General features: G+C 43.3%; 2 protein-coding genes across 2 annotated transcripts; both read left to right on the forward strand.

Moving 5' to 3' along the window:
* The first annotated feature begins 959 nt into the window (after nt 1-959).
* S100Z (S100 calcium binding protein Z) lies at nt 960-3,464 on the forward strand. The gene is made up of 2 exons (XM_056514295.1): nt 960-1,100; nt 2,174-3,464. The coding sequence occupies exons 1-2, from the start codon at nt 960-962 to the stop codon at nt 2,330-2,332; spliced, it is 300 nt and encodes a 99-aa protein (XP_056370270.1). The 3' UTR covers nt 2,333-3,464.
* Nucleotides 3,465-14,469: 11,005 nt separating this feature from the next.
* On the forward strand, nt 14,470-23,542 carry CRHBP (corticotropin releasing hormone binding protein). Its single transcript, XM_056513708.1, has 7 exons — nt 14,470-14,625; nt 15,041-15,134; nt 15,730-15,887; nt 18,078-18,288; nt 19,864-20,012; nt 21,312-21,429; nt 22,819-23,542. The coding sequence occupies exons 1-7, from the start codon at nt 14,545-14,547 to the stop codon at nt 22,974-22,976; spliced, it is 969 nt and encodes a 322-aa protein (XP_056369683.1). The 5' UTR covers nt 14,470-14,544; the 3' UTR covers nt 22,977-23,542.
* Nucleotides 23,543-24,348: the final 806 nt, after the last annotated feature.

Genomic DNA, 24,348 nt, shown 5'->3' on the forward strand with positions numbered 1-24,348 from the left:
AAGACCCGTCATCCCTGTGACAATTACCTGTCTCTATTTGTGTAATCCACCCTCTCAGCCTGATAAACAAGAGCCTGTGCATGGGTTCTGAAAGGAAGGTGACCATCACCTCCTGCGATCTCGGTATTTCCTTGCTAGCTACCTCCACTAGCCTGTAAAGCAGGTAAGTCTTAACCTCTGCATGATATTTTTCAGGGCTCCAGTCCTACCCTGAAGTGCATTCTGACTTTTTAATCTTTCTCTGGGGCTTATTCAACATAATGTTTCACTTGCTCTTGATTTCTGCTTTTGGTTATTTTTTTGAGTCCACTGCTTTTCAAGCAATTGCCTTTCCATCTGTTGTTTTGATACTGCTTCCCTGTGTACCTTCTTACTGTATGCTCAATCAAACAAACCTTGGGGGTAACCAGCTCACACCTATTACTTCAGGCAATTTATAGGAAAAAGGCTCAGCCCAAGCAAACATGACCAAATAAATTGACAGATGATATTTAACCTTATTACAGGTGTTCTTCCTCTCACCACCTTTCAACTGCTGTGGAGCTTTCTGTATAAATGCACTTTCACAGGTGGAATTTGTTGAAGACAATGTTTTGAGAAAATTTTTAAATTAGCATTCATTCTTCCTGTGTTTTCAGGTAAGGGTTCAAAAGATTTTCTTTCACAGCAGCTTTGTAAAGTGGATACACAGTAGATCATTTTCTTAAATAAAAATTCTTTCTTTGCATTTACCTTCTAGAAGCAATTGCTTATGAGTTCAGGACAATGGGGTTTTTTTATTACAATCCTTCCTTAATCACACACAGCTAACAGGACAGATCAACTGAAAGACTAACTTTTCAGTACTGCTAACAATCTCTGTCTTCTCCTGGCCCTCCCTCCCTTCCCAGAGACTGGCCTTTTGCTTGACTCAATGTCAGTGACAGTGTCTTTGCCTCACAGCTCTCCTGCTCACTGCTATGACCACTCCACTGGAAGATGCAATGGACACCTTGATCAGGATTTTCTATCACTACTCTGGCAAAGAAGGAGACAGAAACAAGCTCAGTAAAGGAGAACTCAAGGAGCTTCTCACCAGTGAGCTCACTGACTTCCTTTCAGTAAGACGCAGCTTTTGAACCTCCTGAGTGACTGTATCATGGGTGGGTTAAGCAGCTCTCCAAGTGCTTGGATAGGAATAGCACCTCCTTGTGCAAGGCCCATCCTGTCACAGTCCTTTGTGGAGCTGTATAGAAGGATATGATGTCAAATATCCCAGTTTGCAAACTCCAAAGTGCTTTTGAGCAGGAGGGCTAGGCCAGCCTAGAAGTAGTGTCGAGAAAATTATTAAGTAAAGGTTGGTTGTTTGGTTTGGTTGTTTGGTTGATTGTTTGTTTTTAATAATAGGGCATAGATAAGCCGTTGAAGAATTGAATGCAGCAACCATTCTCATGAGACAGGAAAGTAGCTTGTGCACATGGCCACACAGTACTGCTGCTTGTGTGCCCTGCAGAGAGGTGCTAAGAAAATCCTTTCAGTGATAAACTGCTGATTTGAATATCTCTTTGCATGTTTGTTATGTTCTACAGTACACAGCATGGATGCTTTTATGGAATCAAAAGCTTTAAAAATAATGGTTTTGTGTATCCTCTTAATTGTAAAAATTATTTAGACCCTATGATCACCAACAGGATTTTCTTACATTGTATCTATTTCCTTGAACTGGAGTTTCTTTTAATCTTGGCTATTGATTTATTATTGTGAGATTCAATGTTCTTGCTCCCACTGAATAGGATGGTTGTTTGCCAGCCAGAGGTCTTCTGAGTGTGACAAATGGATATATTATATGACCATTTATGCATATTCTGTTGGAAATCTAAGTACTGTTTGTTGAGGGATGATGCAGAGAAATGCACTTTACAGATCCATCTTGATAAAAGGGATCCGTGTTCAGTATCTCCTAAAACCTGTTTGATTCATTTCAGTACCTATTTAGTACCTGTATACCTTATAAGGGCTGCACTGTCTTTAGTTTCTGATGTTGTAGTGACTAGAGATGTATCACTGCTCAGGTGCATATTTGATGCAGCCTTTTATTTAATAACACCAGCATTGTAACCTAGCAGTGGTGCCAGGCATGTCAGAATTGCACATTCAAGATCTGCACAGCTAAGTCACTTTTCTTTCTCTCTAGGGCCAAAAGGACCCCCTCCTGGTTGATAAAATTATGAATGACCTGGACTCCAATAAGGACAATGAAGTGGATTTTAATGAATTTGTCATTCTGGTTGCTGCTTTGACTGTGGCATGTAATGATTTCTTTGAAGAACAGTTAAAGAAAGAGGACTTTTAAAAATCTTTGATGTAATCAGTCTTCAGGCCACAAATGAAGCAAAGCATGCCTAGTTAGGTAGCCCTCATTGGTGTTTAGTGAATGCAAACCATCATTCCTGCAACTGTTACTGCTCTAAGACATTTATGGAGCTAATCAGCAGCTGGTGTAAGCTGGACCACTGCCAGCTTACACTACTTGAGATATGGCTTTTAATATTTCCAGTCTTTGCACTCCATGCATCTGTAACATGCCTTCATCAGTTGCCCAGGTCAAGGGCTTGGGGTGACAGATCATTTGGCATGAGTTGAGATTTCTATTTCTTCAATGTCAGTGGAAAGTAAAAGGCATGGGAATGTTACTTATATACTTTCTGAATGGAAAAACTTTGGAATGAGACATAATACTTGCAATTTAGTTTTCAGTCATTTTATTTTAATCTTATTTTGCAGCTCAAAACCAGCAGATTCTTTTAGCTCAGCTCTGCTTATTCTAAAGCATTTTTAGCTGCTGCTCCCCACACTCATATTTCAGATGTGGTCACAGCTGTCTTGCTGCTGAAGCATACAATACTGCTTGCCATTGTTACTGGCTCATTTCCTCCATGTCCCCAGCTTCAATTTTGTTCTGTTGGCATTGCTGTATCCCAGTAGTCAACCTCTTCACTTGGCATAAATGAATTTATTCGTATCATAAATTATTCAAATACATAGAAGATTTAGTCTATGCAAATTGCTTGGAGAGCTGATGTAAGGACTGGGTCTTTGGGGGAAATGTGTAAATGCCTTCTGTTTTCACTACTCTGGAATGCCTAAAAGAAGGACCACTTGTGGAGGATTTAATGATGGAATTCCAGGGTACAACTTTGCAATGTGAGTCATCTTATGGAAAAATGATTATTTTGTCTTACACTGATCCCCACCCTGCATGGAAGTGGGGGTTCCCTGGACCCCAAGGCCAGGCAAAGAGAGAGTAGGCAAACCCCTTCCACTGTTAGTTTGCTCTTGGGTTGAGTTAAGAGTATTTACACACTCCTGTTTGAACTAAGCATACTTCTGAAGCCCTGCAAGTCCTCAGTGGCAGGATTTTGTGGCTTTTTTTCCTGTGTGGAGAGCTCTCTTACTTCCTTGTTATTTTGTTGGTAACTTCAAACTCTAATAAAGGGCATCTAAATTAAACGAAGATATTCTATTCGTATAAGAGGTTATTAGAAAAACACTCCCCAGTGAAGATGTGCCCTGCCAGGCAACATTTGAGGAATGTAGTTCACTTGTCTCTCCTTCCCAGACCTCCAAACTTAATTTAACAAAGTGTACATTTGTATGAAATTATATATCATTAAGAATCTGTAATTTATTATAAGCAGGGGATTCTACAGAGTGTAATAAATGCAACAAGGGGCAAACATCATCCTAAGAAAGGGACCACCACCAAATGGTGTTATCCCAGAAGAAAAGCAAACTTTGCAATGGTGACAGAGCCACAGCATGCTTTAACCCATCAGTGACAAAGTTATAGAGGATTCACAAAATATCTTCTAGACCAGCACGACAGAAAGTAGAAAAGTAAAACTGGCAAAAACCGGACAACTTTTTGTCTCCTTTGATGTCATGCACTTCAATATCATTGCAAGTGTAGGACCAGGATGGCAAAAGTATCAGCCAGAAAACATAAGACTATTTTTGTGGTTTCCCTTGAGTCCCAGACTGTTGCTAGCCTCTAAGCCTTTCCCTGTCCTCCAAGGGGAAGGGAGAGAAGAGCAGTCTCAAGCTTCAACTCCAATCTAAAAGGAGTAAGGTTATCCCAGTAAAAACCAGTTCCTTCAAATATTTTGAACAAGAAGCTTTCTGGAAAGAACCTCCAGAAAGTTCCTAAACCCTCTGTCTATCCCTGATGAACCCTTGTACATGTAGCAGCCCATGTGCACAGCAGAATTATGCTAGGTCACAGCTGGCAGCAGCAATGTGCCCTGGAGTCAGGCAGCAAGAGTGGCTGCTGTGATGGAGAGGGCCAGTGGAGCCATCTCATCAGCTGAATTTACTAGGGATTGTGTGCATCCTAACTGCTCTGTGGAAGGGGCTTACTTGCAGATGAGCTGTGGGTGAATCAGAGGAGAATGACTCAAATGATCTTTTTTCCAACAAAGTTTTATAAAACTTCATAAATCACTGGTTTTGGCTTGTCTTGTTGGGTGTTGCTTGTTGCTGTTTTAACTGCAAGGACAAGTGTTAAACTGTGCTCTGCCAAAAGAAACCTATTTGTGCAAAGACTAGAAACCAAGCAGATAAGCAAGAAAATGCACCAAACACATTCAAAAGCTCAAACCCACAAAGTCTTCACACAGTATGGGTCCCTGGGGTAAGACTAGCCATCCTATTCTGGCCCTAACTATGAGCCACTGCACCAGTGGCCGTCTCTCACTCCTCTGCTGCAGGAGCCAACTAATCTTCCATTAGTAGACATTGCTTCTATGAAATATATATGAAGATCACCTGCAAGTTTTGAATTGCCTCTGAGCCAGAAAAAACTGTGAGCAATCCTCTGTTCTGTGAGCACTCTCCAGGAAGGAAAATGGCATTGGAAACACTTACTTTGGCTATGCAAGATGGTGCATATAAGGCCAGCCTCACTACGAAAACAGTGTCCTGCAGATGTGAGCATTTTGGGTTTTCCTTCTCTCCTTCAAATCTGAAGGCAGGATTTTTTTATCATTGGTTATGGTCATTTTCCTGCTGACTTCAAGTCTTTCTGTAGTTCATGAATCTAGGAGGCACTTTGAAGTGTTGCATGCAGACCAAGCTTGCTGTGTGGCTTTCTCCAGAGAGCCTCAGCTTTCGGAATGATGTCTAATTACACGCATTTTTTCAATTTGTTTTATCAGGCTGACTGAAAAATCTATAGAAAATTGAACACCAAAACATGACCTAATATTTTCAAGTTACACCAAAGACCAATAAAAATACAACACCAGACAAAGTCTTTTCTATATATTGTGGAATTGCTTTGCTTGACATCTAAAGAACAGATTTACAGAAGATAAATTCCATTATCTTGAAAGCCTCAGCCTCTGCCATTTGCTTTTATTTCAGTTCAAAAGAGACTTGAAGTGCCAGTGCAACTGGCAACAAAAGGTTGATGCATTACCTGTTTGTAAATTTAAAACCTCTTCAGATTCATTATCCAACTACCAATCCCAAAGAGCTGTGTGTGAAGACAAGGAGTGTGTAATGGAGCTGTCACTCCAAGCTGTGACTTACCAGCTAGGTCCAGCAGGGAGGCTCCACCTTTCCCAATTCTCAATGGAAGGTGAGGGAGTGCAATGGGATAGTAATCCCATGCAGTGTGGAAGGCTATAAAGATAAGAGACAAAGTTCCTGGGGTTGTGGGAAGGGAAAGAGAAGTGACCCCAGGAGACCCCAGCTGAACAGGTGATGTTTCCAGTAGCCAGTAATGTTATTAATTGGCATCCATCAATTGTAGCAGTGCAGGTCCAACCCAGGTCTCTCAGCCACCCAAGGCAGACCCCTTTTCCAGGCTCCATACTACACCATAAAGCAGGGCAGGGTCAGGAGAAGAACTCTCAGGGAGGGCTCAGAGTCCATCACAGCAGCTCAGCAGCACACATAAAAGATCCAGCTCCTCTCTGATCACAGCCTTCAAAAGGCTGGGTAAAAGGTCACACACAAAACTTGTATCTGAAATCAGAGTAATCTATATAAAGAATTTTAACTGTCAGGAAGATTTAGATTTACATTAAGATTTAGACTGATGTGACATCATGTGCATGTCTAATAAGGGCTTTGATTGACAGGCCATCAATTATTGCGTGTGTCTTTAGGGATAATTAAGTCTGTTGAATAGCACTGTATTATTTGAAGCAAAAAGGGGTCACATTTTCAATTTTATCTTTCTTCTGCCACATGATATGGCATGAGAGAGAATGTTTAATTTAGTATCTGGAAATCCATTTTCAAAATCAATTCTGCCCACATCCTTTCCGCCAAGGTGGAGGATTGTGGGCTATAGGTCCTGGGCAGCCATCAAAGACAGCACATGAATGAACTTCAGCAGAAATATTTTTAAAAAAAAAGAAACACCAAAAAAACTTGTCATTTTTAAATACCAACTCTCAGCCACCTGCTATCAGTTGTGTAAAAGGGGCAACTCCCAAGGAAGAGAACTGCAGCTGCATCCACTTATTTTGCCCTTGCAAGCAGATTCTCAGCTGATATAAAATGACAGAGCCTATTGCAGTCAGTGGCATAATTTTGCAGCAGCTGAGAACATGTGCTTGAGACTCTAAATTAGCCTTCAATGGAAAGTTGTGTTTCTGTGAGCTGGTTGGCTAAATAAGGACATGTCTGTAAAACTGCAAATATTGCAACAAGACAGCAAAGAGGAAGAGGGAAGAAGTAGTTGCTCAGAGCCCAGGTCTTTGGGGGAAAATCAGTGGAAAATGTTACTGTTGTACATTTGCTTTAAATTCTAAGCTGCCCTCTCAGGTCCTGTTTGACTGCATGGGGTGCAGAGCAATCATCATAGTGCAGCTTTCAAATATCTGTCAGTGGACTCTGCTTTAAAACCCCATGTATTGCTTTGATTTTACATTCCCAGTAGTTTCCACAAACTCAGAAAAGCACTACAGAATAAAGCTATGGCAGGAAAAAGATCTGTGTATAGAACAATTTATAAAGGGCAGAAAAGCAACTGAAAAACAGGAAAAAAAGCAGCAGAAAAGCACCTGGAGCACTACTTAAGATTGTTTTCTCAGAGTTGAAAAATGGCGAGAAGTTGAGAATGCTGCAGAAAGATGTGAATTCCTCAGCTCTGGCTGGGGACATCAAGTGGCAGTAGCAAACAGATCCCTGTGGCTGAGTGATGTGTGTGAATGAGACACAGGGCTGGAGAGTTCCATCCCATTGAACTATTGATACCTTCAGGAGATGAAAGCAAAACTGGTTTTGCCCTTGTGCTAATGACTTAATTCTGCAGTTTTAGGAAAAAAACTCTCTCTCAGGGGAGGGGGTTTTTTTGGTGCCCTAGGACTAGTATTGCAAGAAGGAGAATAATTTATGTTTGAAATGAAAAAGCCCATTACTGCACTTCAGCTGAAGATGTTCTGTGACATTACTAGCAAAGGCGAAGCTTTTAGACTTCAAGAGGTGCAGAAATGCTGACCAGGTGATCCAAGGTCCTTCTATGTATGTGGTTTTTACACTAACACAAGATATTCCTGTACTTTCACCTAAAAGTGTTTGTAGCTTAACTGATCAAATTGGCACTGCAGGCTGCACAGCACTGGGTTATGACTGGTGAGGAATCACATACATGAAAAACAAAGGACTTCACAGAGGGAGCAGTTGAAAGGATAAATATACCATTATGTTGGATATGCTGACATCTCTTATCTGACTCAGACTGGCTGCCTGACTTGTGTAAGAGTTCACAGTGTTTCTGAAGTTGGGTCCGTGACTGTAATGTCTAATACTACCAGAATTATGCTGAATTATAGTTTTTTCTGGATGAGAATTTTTCTCCTCGGGTAGTCACTACAGCCAAGAAATACTTGTCCTTCTTGGATAAAAAACCCCAAAACATCTTTAAAATATCACTCAGTGGTGATATTTTTGGTGACAAAGTGGTGCTTTGTCAAAGATAAAGTTTGTAGTTCAGAGATTAAACAAATTTTGGAATATGATTTGTGGAAATACAGGGATATCTCAACACATCTGAGATTATATTCTGTGTCATAGACTGGTTTAGCATTGAAAACAAAGTGATAAATGTTCTAGTGACCCCAAACTGAACAGGAAATCTGGGGGAGAAGGAACAGGGGCTGTTGCTTTGGGAAGGGTCACTGGGAGAAAATTGCAGCTGTGGGAAAGGAGATCTAGATTGGGATATGACCTAGGCCATGAGGGTTACACTTCCAAACAGTCTAGATGCAATGAATGTGCCATGTTTTGGAAAGGAGACTGTTCTTCTGCACGGGCACTAGTACTGATCAGAGTAGCTGCTTGTCTTAGGTTGCAATACAGGATGTGACCATAAGCATGTATTCTATCACCATCTGTTGAAACCAGGTGGGGCAATCATCTTTATCTTTTCCACAACACATCCTTCCTCCAGGGAGATACCTTCTGTTAATGGCCCATTCAGTCCCACTCTTTGACTGATAAAATTACATCATCTCATTGGGAGATGCTCCAGCCAGATGGAGGAGCCAATCCCTTCCTACCTAGATAAAATCTGAGATTTTGAACACCAAGGTAGCCTTTTCCACTGAATTCCAGAGGAAAACCAGACCTTTCCACATCATCCCTGGACCTTCAGAGGAAAACTGCACCCTTCTACAGGAGCACTACTTCAACTGAACCACATCTGTCACTGCAGGGGGACTGTAGCCACCATTTAATGGGACTGCTACCAACACCCTGACTGACAGGGTGTCAGGTTGAATTCTGACTCTGTCAGTGTTTTGGGATTGTTCTTTGTAACACTGTATTTCTATTAATTTTCCTAGTAAAGAACTGTTATTCCTATTCCCATATCTTTGCCTAAGAGCCCCTTAATTTCAAAATTATAGTAGTTTGGAGGGAGTGGATCTACATTCTCCATTTCAAAGAGAGGCTCCTGCCTTTCTTAGCAGACACCTGTCCTTCGAACCAGGACACTGCTGCAGCTGGCAAAGGCAAATATGATGGGATGGAAGAGGCTGCCTGGGAGCCATGCTGACACCTGTGTGCAGCTCTGGGGTTGAGACCTTCCTGCAGCAGCCCTTGAGGGCAGAGATGCTGCTCAGAGGATCCACAGAGGAGCAAAGTCCATTCTAAAATTAAACAGCTCAACAAGCATCTGGCACCTCTCCTAACACCAGGGCTATGGCATGTGCTTTTTCCAGTCACCCATTCTCATCTCTCTTTTTCCCTTCCTGTGAAAAAACTTTTCTCCTGCTTCTTGGCCCTGACTGCTTTGTGTAGATGCTGGTTGACTCACAGGCAGAGCAGGTAGTGATAACTGACCTCAGGGTACTCTCAGTGTCTGAATATAATGTTTGCTTGATTATTTGTAACCAGCTAAACTGCAAGTTTCAAATCTTTGCTTTTAGCCAATGCCATAAATAGAGTTAGTGCAACACTTATCGTCGAGCCTGCATGATGCTGATAGGCTTTCAGTTCATAAATCACATCATTTGTCATCCCTCTAAGCCACTTAATGTGACAAATCACACCATCTCTTGTGTCAAACTGCCCAGAATTAACAAGCTACTCTTACTTCACCTTATGGAAAGTTCAGCTCTATTTAAAGCCAATTTAGACACACAGAGAGAAGTAACAGAAGTGGTGTTACAGAGAGATGTGTGGTCAGGATTGGAAGAGGCTTGTCATGCCCAGCACGAAGCTGAGGCAGACAGGTAGCAACAGAAGTCAGTGATGGAGATGCCCACTGATTACAGAGGAAAGAGTTTTGGGCTCAGGTTGGATCATGAGCTGTTGGGACACCAGCCTGATATTGAAACAAACACAAGAGTAAAGGAAGCACAAAATGTGATCTCAGATTTTGTTTCTGCTGCTGGAAATGCTCTTTTTCAGCTGTCTTTGCAACTCCAATTGGATTCTTGCAAAAAGGACATATCTTCAAACCACTGACAGGGCCAATTTATTTATTTTAGCCATGCTGAATTCTACCTTTCCTATTGTACATCCATAGTCCAGGTGCTTAAACCGGGAGCAGGACCCAGGAACAGGAGCTTCTTACATGTTTGTCTTTATCTGAGACAGAGTCTGAAGTGAAGTCTTGTGTATGTCTGTATCAAGGACGTGGTTTCCTAATGGCATTCAGGAGTGTGATTTGCTGTCCCTTGTTTCTTTTTCCTCTTGTTTTCTTTTTCCTCTACAGTACCTTTGTTTTCTTTTCTGTATTGTTATTTCAAAGCAGTGACTGATTGTGATTTAGGAAATATGGGACAAAAAAATTAGCCTTCACTGTAGCATTTGTGACTCTATAGAGACACTAGATTTCCTTTTCACCTTAATCTGGGCTAACTCATCCCATTGTTTAGAAACAATACACTGAAGGATTCACAAATGTTTGAACATGTATAACAAACTAGAAGTGATGTCTAGCAATATCCTACTCTTCAAAGACACTGATATTGGTATGAGATCTGCAGCCACATGATGAAAAGACAGGAATGACTAGTGCTATGTCTCCCAGACACCATGAAGGGAATTAAAAGATAACCCCTGAATGAATTCTCCGTTGGAGTGAGAAAGAGCATAAGGGAAATAGATGTAGCTCAGCACAATGTTTAGCAGCTGACACAACATGCAGTTTAAAGTCCTGTCAGATGTCTCACACTGTGCATGACCCCACATGGCATCTCTTCAGCCAGCACTGAGCAGCAGTGAGAAATCAGCGTGAACAGCTGAGGACAGAGTGCCTGAGGCAGGACTGCTCCTCTTCACTGGGGCAGCTGCCCTGCAGTCTCACTGCTGCTCCTCTCAGTTCAAGAGACCACCAGTCACAGCAAGCAGAGGAGCCCCAGTGGGACATGCAGCAGCCAGGCTGATCCCTGTGGTGTGGAGCTTGCTTGGGATTCTGTCTACACAGGAAATACTAACTCATGTTTGAGATCCTAATGCTAGAAGGAAGTATGGTCTGCTTGATCTGCTTGTGCAAGAAGTCAGGCTGCAGCTGAGGCACAACAAGAGGTGTATTAATGAGCTAGGCACACATGGGACCCTTTCTGAGAGCAGAAAGGGCTCATAACACCTGTCCCCTCTATGCTACAGGGAGGGATCCCTAAGGATTGTCTGTAGCTCAAGCAGTTCTTGCTAAGAAATTTCACTACTGAGCACTTCATGTGTATTCTTCTGTACAAAAAAAAAAAAAAAAAAAAAAAAAGGTAAAAGTAGTAGTAAAACAGCTACTTTTACTGTTTAGGAGAAGAAGCTGCATTTACCATCTGTATTATAGGACAGAGCATGATTTGATCACTGTAGGGGAGGGTAAATAGAGTTGGTTTCACTACTGTCTTTACTCAGCTTTGTTTTCTCCACTTCTTACTATAGCTGGGATTTCTTCTTTTCTATAATAGTTGACAAGACACCCACAAGCTCTCAGCACGAGTGGGAAAGGCAGGTCCTCCACAGCCCATTCTTGAACAGCCCACCCATGAGCACTGCTTTTACAGCCCAAGGCTCTGCAAAGGCTGGGGTGCCTAAACAAAACCATCCAAGGCAGAGTGAGTGAGCCCTGCACTCAGCCTAGACACTCCCCAGCACCACGGATTTCCATCATTTCTGCCAGGGAAATGGGCTGCTCCCAGGGTAAGTTACAGGGTTGTTAGCAAATCAAGGTGCCAATCAACTGGATTATTTAGCCTGTGGCAGAGTGTCACTGGGAATGCATTTTACTGTGTTAAACAATTTGATACTAACAAAAAAAATTGTCCTTCAGAGTGTTACCATGACTCAACTCCATGAAAGAAAAATGACACTCTCCTCATTCACCAAGGGTTTGTATCACATTGAAGGTGCTTTTCCCTTCTGAAATGCTGCAGGGGTGTTTCGAACCCGGTTCAGAGTGATTTTTCTTTGCTTCATCAGTCACATTCTCATCTGAAAATCTCAGTTTTTGCAAGTGACTTTTAACAAAATCAGTGCCACAGCAGGGAAATGGAGGGTAGAGGGTAAGGGGACCTGTGATACACTGAGGAGGCAGGAGAGTTCAGTGAGAAGATGGCCTGACCTCCTCTCTCACCCTCTGACAGCTGGGATGCAGGGCTGGGGGATGAACCCCCTCTTTCCCCTCTGAGTGGCCCTTTTTGGGGATCTATCTGCTTCAGCTCCACCTGAGGCAGCACAGCCCCAGCCAGCAGCAGCAGCTGCGTCTCTTTGTGTGTGATTCCCTATTCCATCCCAAACACTTGCCTTCCCCAAGCATTAGAGCTGCACAAAGGAAAGCATATGAGGGGGCTGAAGACACAGAGAGGTACCCCAGGCTCTGGGAGGCTTTGTGGTGAGGCTGGTCAGGATGTCATCATGTTCATCAGCTCCTGCTGAGCCCAGAACCCTGCTGAAAAGTGGGAGATAAAAAACAACTTAGCACCTCTGTTAAAATTAAGTTCCACATCATCAGCAAAGGATATCTGCGTTCAGCTTTTGCACCAACATTACACAGAACATATGTACACTCAAAACAAACTCCAGGGTGTTGCATAGAAATTTCAAGGTCACCATAGGCCCTGAGTGAGCAACAAATTACAGCAGACATGGAGGTGGCACCTACTGACCCTTGCTTACTGGAGAAGGACACCCCCCTCACTTATCTGCCAGCACGGCCTCCAGACTGTGAACCTTCCTGCTTTTCTGGGCACCTCCATGGGTGAATGTTGTGCTAAGCCCAGACCTCAGCTATTCATAGACAAGAGTTTAAGCTATGGTGGCATCACTGCTGGTATATTTCATTCTGAGTAGATCACCTCACGTCTGGTTTAACACAGTCATAATATTTTAGCTGCAGTACCATGTGTCCTTCGCCAATTTTTGGAGTTCAATTCTGAAATCTGAAATCTTCAGTAACAAATCCACACACAATCAAACATGCTGTTCTTCACTGAAGATCTTCAAGGAGTCACAGCAAGATAATGTCCCAGTCTGACCATCCAGGAGGTGCTCAGGCAGTCACACTGCCTCTGCCAGAGACTTTAACTGCTGGCACCCAAACTCCTTCTCAGCAGGCAGCTCCAGTGAGCCAGTGGGTCCCTCTTAGCTCCCTACACATCCCACACCCACTCAGCTCCCCTCACCAGTTCAAACCCACAGCAGAGCCTCAGACTTCTGTCTCTTCTAAGTAATTTTATAATGGTGCAGCAACAGAATAGAAACCTTGAGCTGGTGCCTCCAGAGAGGGACCTGAACAAAGGAACTCCTGGGTTTACACCCTCACAGTCTATGTATGTGAGGGTCTGTGATCTCCCAGATGAGTGCTTGACTCTTACTGTATCTCTGAGGGTCTGGTCACCCTGCTGGTGCCACAGGTCCCTGGGTCCTCTGGAATTCCAAAGGTTGGCAGTTCACAGCCTCTTTCCTTGGGCTGGACTCCTGCCCCACAGAGCTCAATCTGCAGCTCTCACTGCAGCTGCACACCCAGCTCCCTGCACTGAATATTCCCCTGCACTCAGCATCTGAGGTACAGGCTGGGGACTGGCAGGGCAAACTGGGACATTGCAGCCAGAATTTGGGATTGGATCCTGCAAAATGCCTCTAAGGAAGGAATTGGAGGGGTCAAGCGATAATTTTAACCTCATCAACCTCTTTAGAGAGTGAGCAAAGGAAAAGTAAGGCTGGGCTCCTCTGCCCATCCTCTAATGCAAACTGGGGCTAAACCCTTCAGTTTTCCCACAAAGCTTGTAATTCCCAAGGAACTTCGATGGATTTCAGCTATGTACCCTACATCTAATACCTCTACTGAGTTTCCGATTTCCAGCACTCTACAGAGCTACGAATTTTCACTCAAAGGCTCAACTTTTAAATGTCTCAGGTTTCACTTGAGGATCAAGGCTGAAGCAGTATCAGGAGTTCTGTGGCAAGTATGCCCTTTGGAAGCCCAGTTTCATAATTTCTGTGTGAAAGCTGTTTTTGGTGGGAAGCACTGCCTGGTTTTGCCTGTGTGCTTGCTGCAGAGCCCTGGGGGGATGCTGGCACAGGCTGCAAACCTGCCTGGGACACAGGGGTACCCAGCTAGGCCTGGCCAAGGGGAAGCACAGGCACAGGCACAGCGTGTCACAGAGCAGCAGAAGGTAGGCAGGAAGCCCTGCAGGTCCAAAACACCCGGGACTGCCCCGGGAGGAGGGAGGGATGCTCGCTTTGGAGTACCTGGAAATAAACACAGTCCATGAATGCCCCGTGTGCACAGGGATGAAAACCTCCCCAGAGGTTTTCAGCTATCCCACCAGACAGATAAGGAGCAAAGACATCTGCCAGAGAGGGGAATTCAACCGTCTTGAAAATTTGTGGCTGTAATTTGGACCCTTGTCATGCCCACGTACTGTGTCACTGCGAGAGGAATTCAGTTACCATGGGTTACCCTATCAGTACGGGGACCAAGTGCCTCCCCTCCCAACAGCTCTATAAAAAGAGTCGCTCCAAGACACCCCAGCAGCTTCTGCATACCGGCACAGACCCGGGGAAACTTGGCACAGCGGGACGGCCGGCAGAGGAGTCAGCATGCCGTCTGCTTTCCAGTTTCAGTGCCACCTCGTCCTCATCTTCCTGGCAGCCTCCAAGGGAGAAACCAGATACCTAGAGGTGAGCAATAGGGCTGATGATTAAACATCTCACTGTGCTTTTAGCTGCTGTCTTCTAACTTGTACTCTCAGCTTTCAAGCATTGTGCTTTATTCTCTCTCCCTTTCCTACTCCTGCTTCTCCTACACCTGGGTGACATTAATGCAACAGTCCCATGTATTCCGTACTACCCCTCTATTTAATTATGCTCAACAAGTTTGCTGAGGATTTAAGAGACTCAGTGCACTTAGCTGCTGGGCTCACCTCTTAGATGCCAGGTTTATTTCCCCTCTCCTGCAGGTTTCTGCCTGAGCTCTTCCAGCTGCACTGTTTCTTGGAGGAGGGATGTAACGTGCTGTGCCTGCTCTTGGGAGGGGCAGGGAGGGGGCTGCCTTTCACTTTGCCCCAGACTCTTTTTTGCCCTCATCTTTCACCAGGTGAGGGATGCTGGTGAAGATGACCCCTTCCTACTCCTCAGTGAAGATCTGAAGCGAGAGCTGTCTGCAGGACAGATCTACCGGCGATCACTCCGTGAGTTCCTTTGGCGCTCTGTACTGGCAGGTGGGAGAATCCTGGGAGAATCCTCAGGGAGGAGAAAGGGCTAATCGGGAATGACAGAGCTGCAGGAGCTTTTTGCAAGACTAGGGAGAAGAAGGACAAAGCATTAAACCCGCAGAAACCTGTGGTTTGGGGCAGAGGGTTGGGGTTCCTACCTGATGGTCCCAAATAACTGCAGTAGGATGGAGATTCCCCACCCATGTCCCTAGGCAGGGTCACATTTCCGAGGGGTGGGGAAGGTGAAGCAGCTGCGTCTGAAGGGAAATCTGAAAGAATTGAGTGTTTGTGCATTTGTGCATATATATACACAGAGTTTTCTGCTCAGAGATGCAGAAACACCATCCCCCACCAATCCTCCCGTCGCACGTTTGTGCCCACACCTGCAAGTCACTATTTTTCCTCTGATGCTCAGCAGGCTCCTAATTGCTTCAGCTGGCTCTCCCTGCCCTCGCTGCCAGCCGGATCCCGGAGCGGGGGTCTCTCCTATCCCCCCTTCCCGCACAGCGGGAGCTGGCACTGTGTCCCTGCAGAGCAGGCAGAGGCAGCAGCGCTTTGTCCTGCTCTCCAGGGTGCATCGACATGCTGAGTACGGAGGGGCAGTTCACCTTCACCGCCGACCAGCCGCAGCTGCACTGCGCTACCTTCTTCATCGGGGAGCCCGAGGAGCTCATCACCATTCACTACGACTTCGTCAACATCGACTGCCGAGGCGGGGACTTCCTGAAGGTGAGGGGCTGCCGGGGTCGGCTCTGCTCTGACTCGTGATGTGTTTGCTGCATGTGCGCATCCCTGTGTGTGCGTGTGGAGCACAGGCTCTCCCAAAGCAGCCACCTCTGGGATGGCTTTGGGGCACTCTGGGTATGTGTCCCCCCATCGCCGCTCCTCCAAAGCAGAGCCAGATGCAGATGAGGATCCCTCCCCAGACTACAGTACTGGCTCCTCTGAACTTTTCCAGAGCACCTCTAATGGAGTGTCCATACCAGGGGCGATGGCTGAAAATTTGGTCAGTAGGATTTACTCACTGCACCGTGAATCACTTGAGCCCTGCAGATAATGATACAGATCTCTGGGTCGCTGTTACTGCTCTGGGACCTCTGCTCACAGGGCACTTAGCACCAGATTAATAGTGAGTGGATCATTGCAGGCTTTCTTTAAAACTTCCCTGCTAGAATTTTTCAGGACATTGGCTCTGAACAGAAAGAGGCTCTGGCTTAGAGCCATTTATATTCCAGTGTTAAAAAACTTTACCAGCACATTTCTCTGGCAGGCAGGAGCACTCACCAAGATCTGAGCTCAGTCAAGGAGAGAAGGGGAGGCTCGATGGTCCCTGGCTCCCCTCGCCTTGCACTTTGCCCTTTGTGCTGGAATGGCACGGCTCAGGACAGACCACATCCCTCAGGGGCAAGCTGAGGTCCAGGGACAGGAAAAAGGAGGAAAGCTGCCCTTTAGCCCTTTCCTTGTCTCCTGCTTCCTTTACCCCAAAGAATCCTGTCCTTCCATTCCATATCTTGGCTAAGATCTCTCCCCACGTGGCTACAGGGAGGCTGATTTCAGTCTCTGGTGGATCTAAGGCTTTTGTACCTGGACTGATAGTCACTCGTGGAGGCTAGGAAAATATATCAAGATGTCTTTTATGTTTTATTGAGATTTCCTTTCTTTAGTCAAGGTGTCCCAAACTTCTCTGTTATATATATATATGTATGTGTATATGTATGTATGTATGTATATAATGTATGTATGTATGTATATGTATATATGTATATGCATGTATATGTATATATATGTATATATATGTATGTATATGTGTATACATATATGTATATATATGTGTGTGTGTATATATATGTATATATATGTATATATATACACATAGGCAGGTTTCCCCTTATGTAATTTGAGCATCTGCATCTCATTACTTCAGAAACCTACAGTTCTGGCAAATCTAGAGACAGATTCTGATGTTTTTTTCCGTCAGGAAATCCCACATGCATCAGAATTATTGACTGCAGTGATGGCTGAACCTGGTCCTTGAATTTTGGGAGTATTGACTGAAGTGTTTAAGAAATTACCATTGAGAGCAGCTAGGAGAGAATTGAAACAGCAAGGCAGGCAACTGGGTATCTATGCTAGAACTAAAGCATGTTTTTACTTCTGACACAATTCTCTGCAGAGGATGAGGGAAAATTGTTTCTCTTTTGTTATGAAGGAAAGATTTGTAGAAGCTGATGCTTAAGGTCCAGACAAATAATGCAGGACTTGTTTTACTTTCTAGTGGTTGGGATGAGGTGGAAGAGCTGACACTAGTGAGAGCAATACCTCTGACAATAATTCATCCCAAAGTTTTTTGTATTTCAATATCTCTGGAAGGTCACTGGGACCATTAATGACAAGCTGTAAAGCACAGATGGTGGAAAATTACAGGCCAGATCAATTGACATAATGCCCAGAGTTTGAAAAGGTTACTTATATTTCTTGTGGCTCTCAAATCAGGCTGGTCAAAAACTTCTCATAGTAACACTGAAATTGAAAAAAAAAAAAAAAACAAAAAAAAACCAACACGAAACCACCCCCCCCCCAAAAAAAAAACCAACAGAATGTGATGATACTGAAGCAAAAAAGATACTCCCCTCAAAAAAAAACCAAAACAAAAAAAAACAACCAAACAAAAAAAGTTGTCACCTGAAGGAGAAAAAAACATTAAACATTATAGTATCCTTTTCCTAAACATCAGTTGAAGCATGAATAATTAGTTAAATGTTAGGAAATCAATAAATATAAAGAATTTTTGTTTTCAGTTTGTGGTTTTGAACAGGTTATATAGTGCCAAAAGAAAAGAGTCTGTTATACTTCATGTTTCTGTTCTCTGCTGACAGAGCAGTAAGCAAAACCTTGTTTTATGTTATTGAACCTCTGTAGGTGTTTGATGGATGGATACTGAAGGGAGAGAAATTTCCCAGTTCCTTGGACCATCCACTCACCACTTCTCAAAGATATGTAGACTTCTGTGAAAGTGGGGATATTCAGAGGAGCATCAGATCATCACAGAACGTGGCAATGATCTTCTTCAGGATTCAGCAAGCAGGCAGTGGATTTACTGTCACAGTCAAGAAAAACAGCAACCTCTTCCGTGAGTCTGCATTTCACACCAACAAAGGGGCTGGAATCTGGGGCTGGGAGCAAAGAGAAGGTTTTGCCTTGTACTGAATTTTCCCACTGTGGTTATCTGCACTGACATGGACCCACGCTCACCTGCATGCCTGCAGGCTTGGTTCAGGCTCACTGTGTGTCCCAAGAAAAAAGGAGCTTAAGGGACCACACAGGCTGCAATATGCCTGACCAAAAGGCTCTTTCTTTCAAATAAAATCCCTCCCAGTCTAATATTGGCATGTTCCAAGGCTTTTAGCTAGAACAGATAGTATTAATTTAGCAACTTCAATCTCAGTTTTTTCTAGATCTGGGTGAACAATGAGGAAATAATATTTGAAAAAGGTCAGCAATAAAATGAGTGTATTGAATGGTTATGTGGTAGCTATGAGAGATATATGATCACAGGGATTTATCTGCAAATTCTTTCCTCTGAGCTGGCAAGGTACAAATTATCATAGAATCATTAGAAGGGATTGGGTTGAAAGAGATCGTGAAGATCACCTTGTTTCAAACCCCTCCACCGTGGCCAGGAATGCCACACACTAGACCAGGTTGTCCAGGGCCTCATCCAGCCTGGTGTTCAACTCTTCCAGCAGCAGGACTCCCTCAACTTGACTGGAAAACCTGTTCCAGTTTCTTACTTGAATTGTTTTTTCCAGAGAGGGCAGGACATTTAACAAATACTATTCAGGCTAGTCTGATTTCTTTGCTTAGCTACTCAAAGTGACACAACACAACAAAACAAAACCAAAACAAAACAAACAAACAAAAGCCAACCAACAAAACAAACAAAACAACCCAAACAGCAACCAACCAAACCCCAAAAACCCAAACCAACCAAACAAAAAATGAACAAAAAAGTGCCAAAAAACCCCAAACAGCGTGTCTGCTATGTCTTCACTCCAAGTTATTCAGACTTGAGGCTGCAGGCTGGGTCCCTACTCTGGTGTGGCTCCATGCTCATGGATGTGAGTATTGTACTCAACTGCTGGAGGTGGCTGGTGTCTTTCACCATCCTGCTAAAGCAATTGCAGGACTCCAGATCTATGTCAAGGATCCCTTGGGTTACTCACATAGATGATAAGTTATCCTTTACCTGAACTCTAAAGTTTGAACTTAAAGGTAAAATCACGCTCTCATTTCAATTAGATATTTTGCAGTGAAAGGAACTCCAGTTCAGAGAAGCAGAATAGGATTTAGGGGGTTGCTGGCAATATCAAAGCTGCCAAAACTAAATACAGTCCCTCCCTCCACCCATGTTTAACCTCCTTCAAACTGACAAACTGCATGAGCCCTTGACAGCCCCTGATGTACAGATTTCAGGTGTGAGCTCTCCTATTGACTGCTTCCCCCTCAGGTTCTGCCAGACCTCATGCTACACAGTAAACAATAAGAAAATTTTAAGGAACAAACACAATGCAAGAACCTTTTCAGCATTTGGTTGTCACTCAGAGTAATTAAACTATCTCTGTTTTTTTGCTGCTGTAATTATGTAGTTTTGCTATATGCAGTGATGACTGGACAAGTAACTCTTGTACCCTCTGCTGTGTCCCAGCTTGCAATGTCATCTCTCAGACCCCCTCAGGAAGGTTTACCATGGTCATTCCTCACCAGCACAGAAACTGCAGCTTCTCCATAATCTACCCAGTGGTGATAAAAATATCTGATCTTATCGTGGGACATTTAAATGGTCTCTTTTTAAAGGTGAGATCTTTATTTCCTAAGACAATATTAGCATGTGCAAGTTTTCTGGGCACAGAAAAGGGAAGGGGTGAAGTAGGACTAGGCTGTGGCACAGGCATGGGTGCTCTGGACCTCTTGTGGGCACACTGAGGGCTCTGGTTTCTCCCAGAGAGGAGAGCTGGGGCTGGCTCTGTTGCTAATGCCTCTGTAATGTTGCAATGGCAGCCAAATTTTGCAAAGTACCACCAATTCATGTAACAATTTCTTGCCGTGACAAAGGGTAAGGACTTCATTATAAAGAAAGGAGCACCCTCCCCAAGAGCTGTCTGTCTGTATTTAAATTAATGAAAGCAGCAAATGCTCTGAGGGGGGAAAGGAGCCATTAATAGTAAGGTATCACCACGGACAGAATACAAACGTCCCACAACTGAGTGCCTGCTCCATATGCTGAGCATCCTCTGCTCTGATCTGGGTGTTTGGAGCTTGGTGACAGACAGACAGAAGAGGATGGGAGCTGTTGGTGATGCCTGAGAAGTGTAAGAAGGTGCCAATTCAAAAATCTTCAGAAGAATAAAGCAAGGAAATTTGTTCTCTTCTGCCAGTGAATCTGACAGACTGAGTTCTTCAAGGAGATTGCCAGTGTCTGAGCAAGGCAGGTTTTGAGAGATGGGCAAGTGAATTAGTTGACTTATTCAATAGTGAGCAGAAAAGGACAACAGCAAAGGAAGGTAAAGAAACCAGGCACTTAAACAGCAGCATAGGGGTGACAGCCCAAAGGTGCTCAAGGTGTCCATGCAAGATATTTTTGGCAAACAACATTAATTTCAGAAAAATTGTGGGTTTAATATAGATTAAGCTGTTGTTTTCAGAAAAGACTACTCTTTTTGTTAATTTCTACCTGTTAATTTGCCACAATGCTGCATTTTAGCATTTTTTTTAGGATAAGTATGGTATAGTGGAACTGAAGTTCCTGCCTGCCAGCTGAATGTAGGCATACATACAGCCTGTGCTTAATTAATTTGATTACCTGTCTGAGCATCCAGAACTAGATTGCTTATCTGCTTTAAAACCAGCTGAATCAACACCTTTTTTACTTATCAATAATTTCCAGAGTCTACTTAGGTCTCTCTTTGAAACCCCTCAAGAAAATTAACTTACTAATGTCAAATCAAGGTAGTACTGCTCAGGATGAGAAAGTGATTTTGCACATATTTAAGCACAGGGGATTTCTAAAACCTACTGTTAGCTTCAATAATGTCTGCAGGACTGCTACGTTTTAAAGATGAATGGTAAATAACTTTTAGCCTCTACCTTTTTAAGAAACCATCTGCAGGCTGTGCAGGAGTGGGAGATTTTGTAGAGCTTCTCGGAGGAGCTGGCTTAGACCCATCCAAGATGTTTCCACTAGCTGACCTCTGTCACTCCTTTCATGGGTCTGGTAAGAACTTCTTCCAATTACCTCCACATAATAAAATAGTTAACCATTATAAGACATGCAGAGACCCCCAAACACATCTGGACTTCCTGCTGGACTGGTGAACTTCACATTCAGCAGAACACGAGAGCAAAAGCTATTTGTGCATTGCAGCACACCCATGGCCACCTCCATTTGCCCCTTTAGTAATTATTATGACAAGGCTGAATCAGACATATTTTTAAAATTCTTGTCCTATGACAAAAATAAATATTAGAAGGTCAGCACATAAAAAGGTTTGGAAATTCACAACAAACGAAGGCACATTGTTACATTTTCAGTTAAAGAGCTTTTCTCTCATTTACTCAGTGTTATCAAGGCCTTTTCTGCTGCAGATGTAACACATACCCCAAAAGCCTCAGAGTTCCCATTCTCTGATTTGGACCTGCTGGGGCTCTGAACCTGTTTCGCCATCATGCTAGTCCAGTAACTTCTTTCTCCCCATAAAAATAAGAACTTCCAGTTTCCCTAATATTCAACAGCAGACTGCAAAGTGTGGCAGTGATATGACAGACTAACCCCTGTGGCACACCTGTCATACCTCAGGAGTATCAACAGGGCACTGGAGAAGCAGCATTTCCACAGAGTTCAGAGCAGGAATAGCCTGGCCCTTGTGGTCTCCCTTGCCTTTCATCACACCACAACAGTCCAGGCACTGTTCAAAAATTTAACTGGTGTTGAATGACAATACTAAGCACTGGAATGAGATTAAAATTTGTTTTCCTGGTGGTGTGAAGGAACTGAAAATCCATCTCAGCAGCTCCTGCCCTCCCAGTGACATACCAGATTTCTCCTCAAGTGAGGAAGCTCCCCCAGTTCCCCAGACAAAAAGACTTTGCCAAGCCTCCACTCAAATGGCTTGCCTAAAGCAGCAGTTAGTGACACACTCAATTTCCCTCAGAGTAAGACCATGTGCTGGGCACTACCATTTGAGTTTGTCTTGATGGGACTGTCACATGCCTTTGTTCCTGTGAGGAATGTCCTTACACACAACCCACTCATCCCTCTAAGGGAAAACATTTAAATGTTGCTAATTTTGGCTGTCTCCAGGATATACTGCCATTACCCTTACCCATCACTCGTGGTACCTAACAGTAGCACATAGACATTGAGTAGCATTTGCATGAGGGAAGGACACATGATTAAAAACCCAAGCATTGCGAAGCAAATCTAACAAACACAAAAGTTAATCAGCAGTATCACTGCCAGCAGGTCATTATGAATTTGCTTTATTTCCAAAACCACATGTATCGGTGCTTCATAATTCCCATCATTATAAATATCTCTTTTCCCTCGGGTTCTCTCATATAAATGTATCTTTATATCTCCTTTATATCTCTTTTCCCTAAATAGCCCAGATGAAGATTGGCTGTGACAACACCGTGCTGCGAATGGTCTCCAGTGGCAAACACATCAACCGTGTGACATTTGAGTATCATCAGCTGGACCTGCAGGAAACAGAAACAAGGAAGGAGAACAGCATTGAGGAATTCTGCTTCCCTAGTATCTGAGAAACCAGGACACACATCTTCACATAGTTAACGGAAATAAAGCTCTGTAATAATGTATTTTTTCCTTTAACTAGCTGGTGGTGTTGAGCCTTTCCATAATCATAAATCTTTTTTCGTACAAATCAGTCATTCCCATCAGCAAGCAGGAAAAAGCAACATATATATTAATGTTTGTTATTATCATTATATTCTTTCTGCAATGTTTAAGCTCATTTACCATATAAAAAATCAATAGCAAGAATAGAAGGGTGTGTTTCCTGTATAAATATTATTAGGAAAATAGAAAAAACCCTAGTCTGGGGATATATGAAACCTACAATAAATACAAACTTCATGCAGCAGCTTTATCCTTTTATATCAAGTATAAACAAACAAAAAAAAAGATGGTGAAATATAATTCCAGTTTTGTAAGAGGAAGACCAACATTAGTGTGCGTAAAAACTACTGGTTTACTTATGACTATAAATGTGCTATTTATTTCTAATGACATGTTTTTAATAAAAATTTATAGCATGAGACTTCCTTATACAAATCCAAACATAAATAAATACATTCAAAGAGTTGGCAAACAGTTCTTATGTTGTATTTTTTCTGAAGAGGTCTTTCAACATACTGGTTAAACTTCCTAAGTCTTGTGCAGTTTTCTGGAAATGAAAGTTTTGAATACATGTTGCTGAAAAAATGTGAACTATTATGAGCAAAGATTTGGTTTCTCTAGGTTGGTTACCCCTCACACAGAGTCAGTTTCAGCAGTACAATTTCTGGTACCTTTCCTCTTTCAGACTTTTTAGCCAGGTGTCCTGCTGACCCTCGAAGGCCAGGATACAAAAAGATAGATTTATTTTTTCCAGGCCTTTGGTGTCCCAGAAAAGGAGTGTCAGCCTTGAAGAGCTCTTGGAAGCACAAGAACAGCAGAGGACCAGAGCTGTGTCTTAGTTTGAGAGCAAGGTCTGATTGGTATGTTTTCTGGGAGTGATACCTGGCAGTAACAAGAGCAAACTGTTCCTCCTCCAGGGCACAATTAATGGTGAAACCTGATTAATCCAGCTGCATTCCTGAAATCTTTTCTCTAAATTGTGGCTCTTAATCTCGCAGCATTCATCCAAAATCAAGTGTTGATTATTCAGCCACTCTGCAGTTCATCTCCTGGACTGAAGTGGGTGATAACCAGAGGATGCCTCAGACTCTCCCTCTTTTGGTTTTGGAAGCCCTGTTTTTGTGACTGACTCATGAACAGATAGATGTCATTGGTCAGACTCAGGTGAGAGTATCTACCCTGTAGGGCTGTGTTTATGGAAAAAGTGGGGATTGTGGGAATGTTTCACTTCATTCCAAGGAAAACAGACAAAGTGCTGCTGGCTATTCCACAACA

Source organism: Oenanthe melanoleuca, chromosome Z (assembly GCF_029582105.1).
Source record: "Oenanthe melanoleuca isolate GR-GAL-2019-014 chromosome Z, OMel1.0, whole genome shotgun sequence".
Classification (NCBI taxonomy): domain Eukaryota; kingdom Metazoa; phylum Chordata; class Aves; order Passeriformes; family Muscicapidae; genus Oenanthe; species Oenanthe melanoleuca.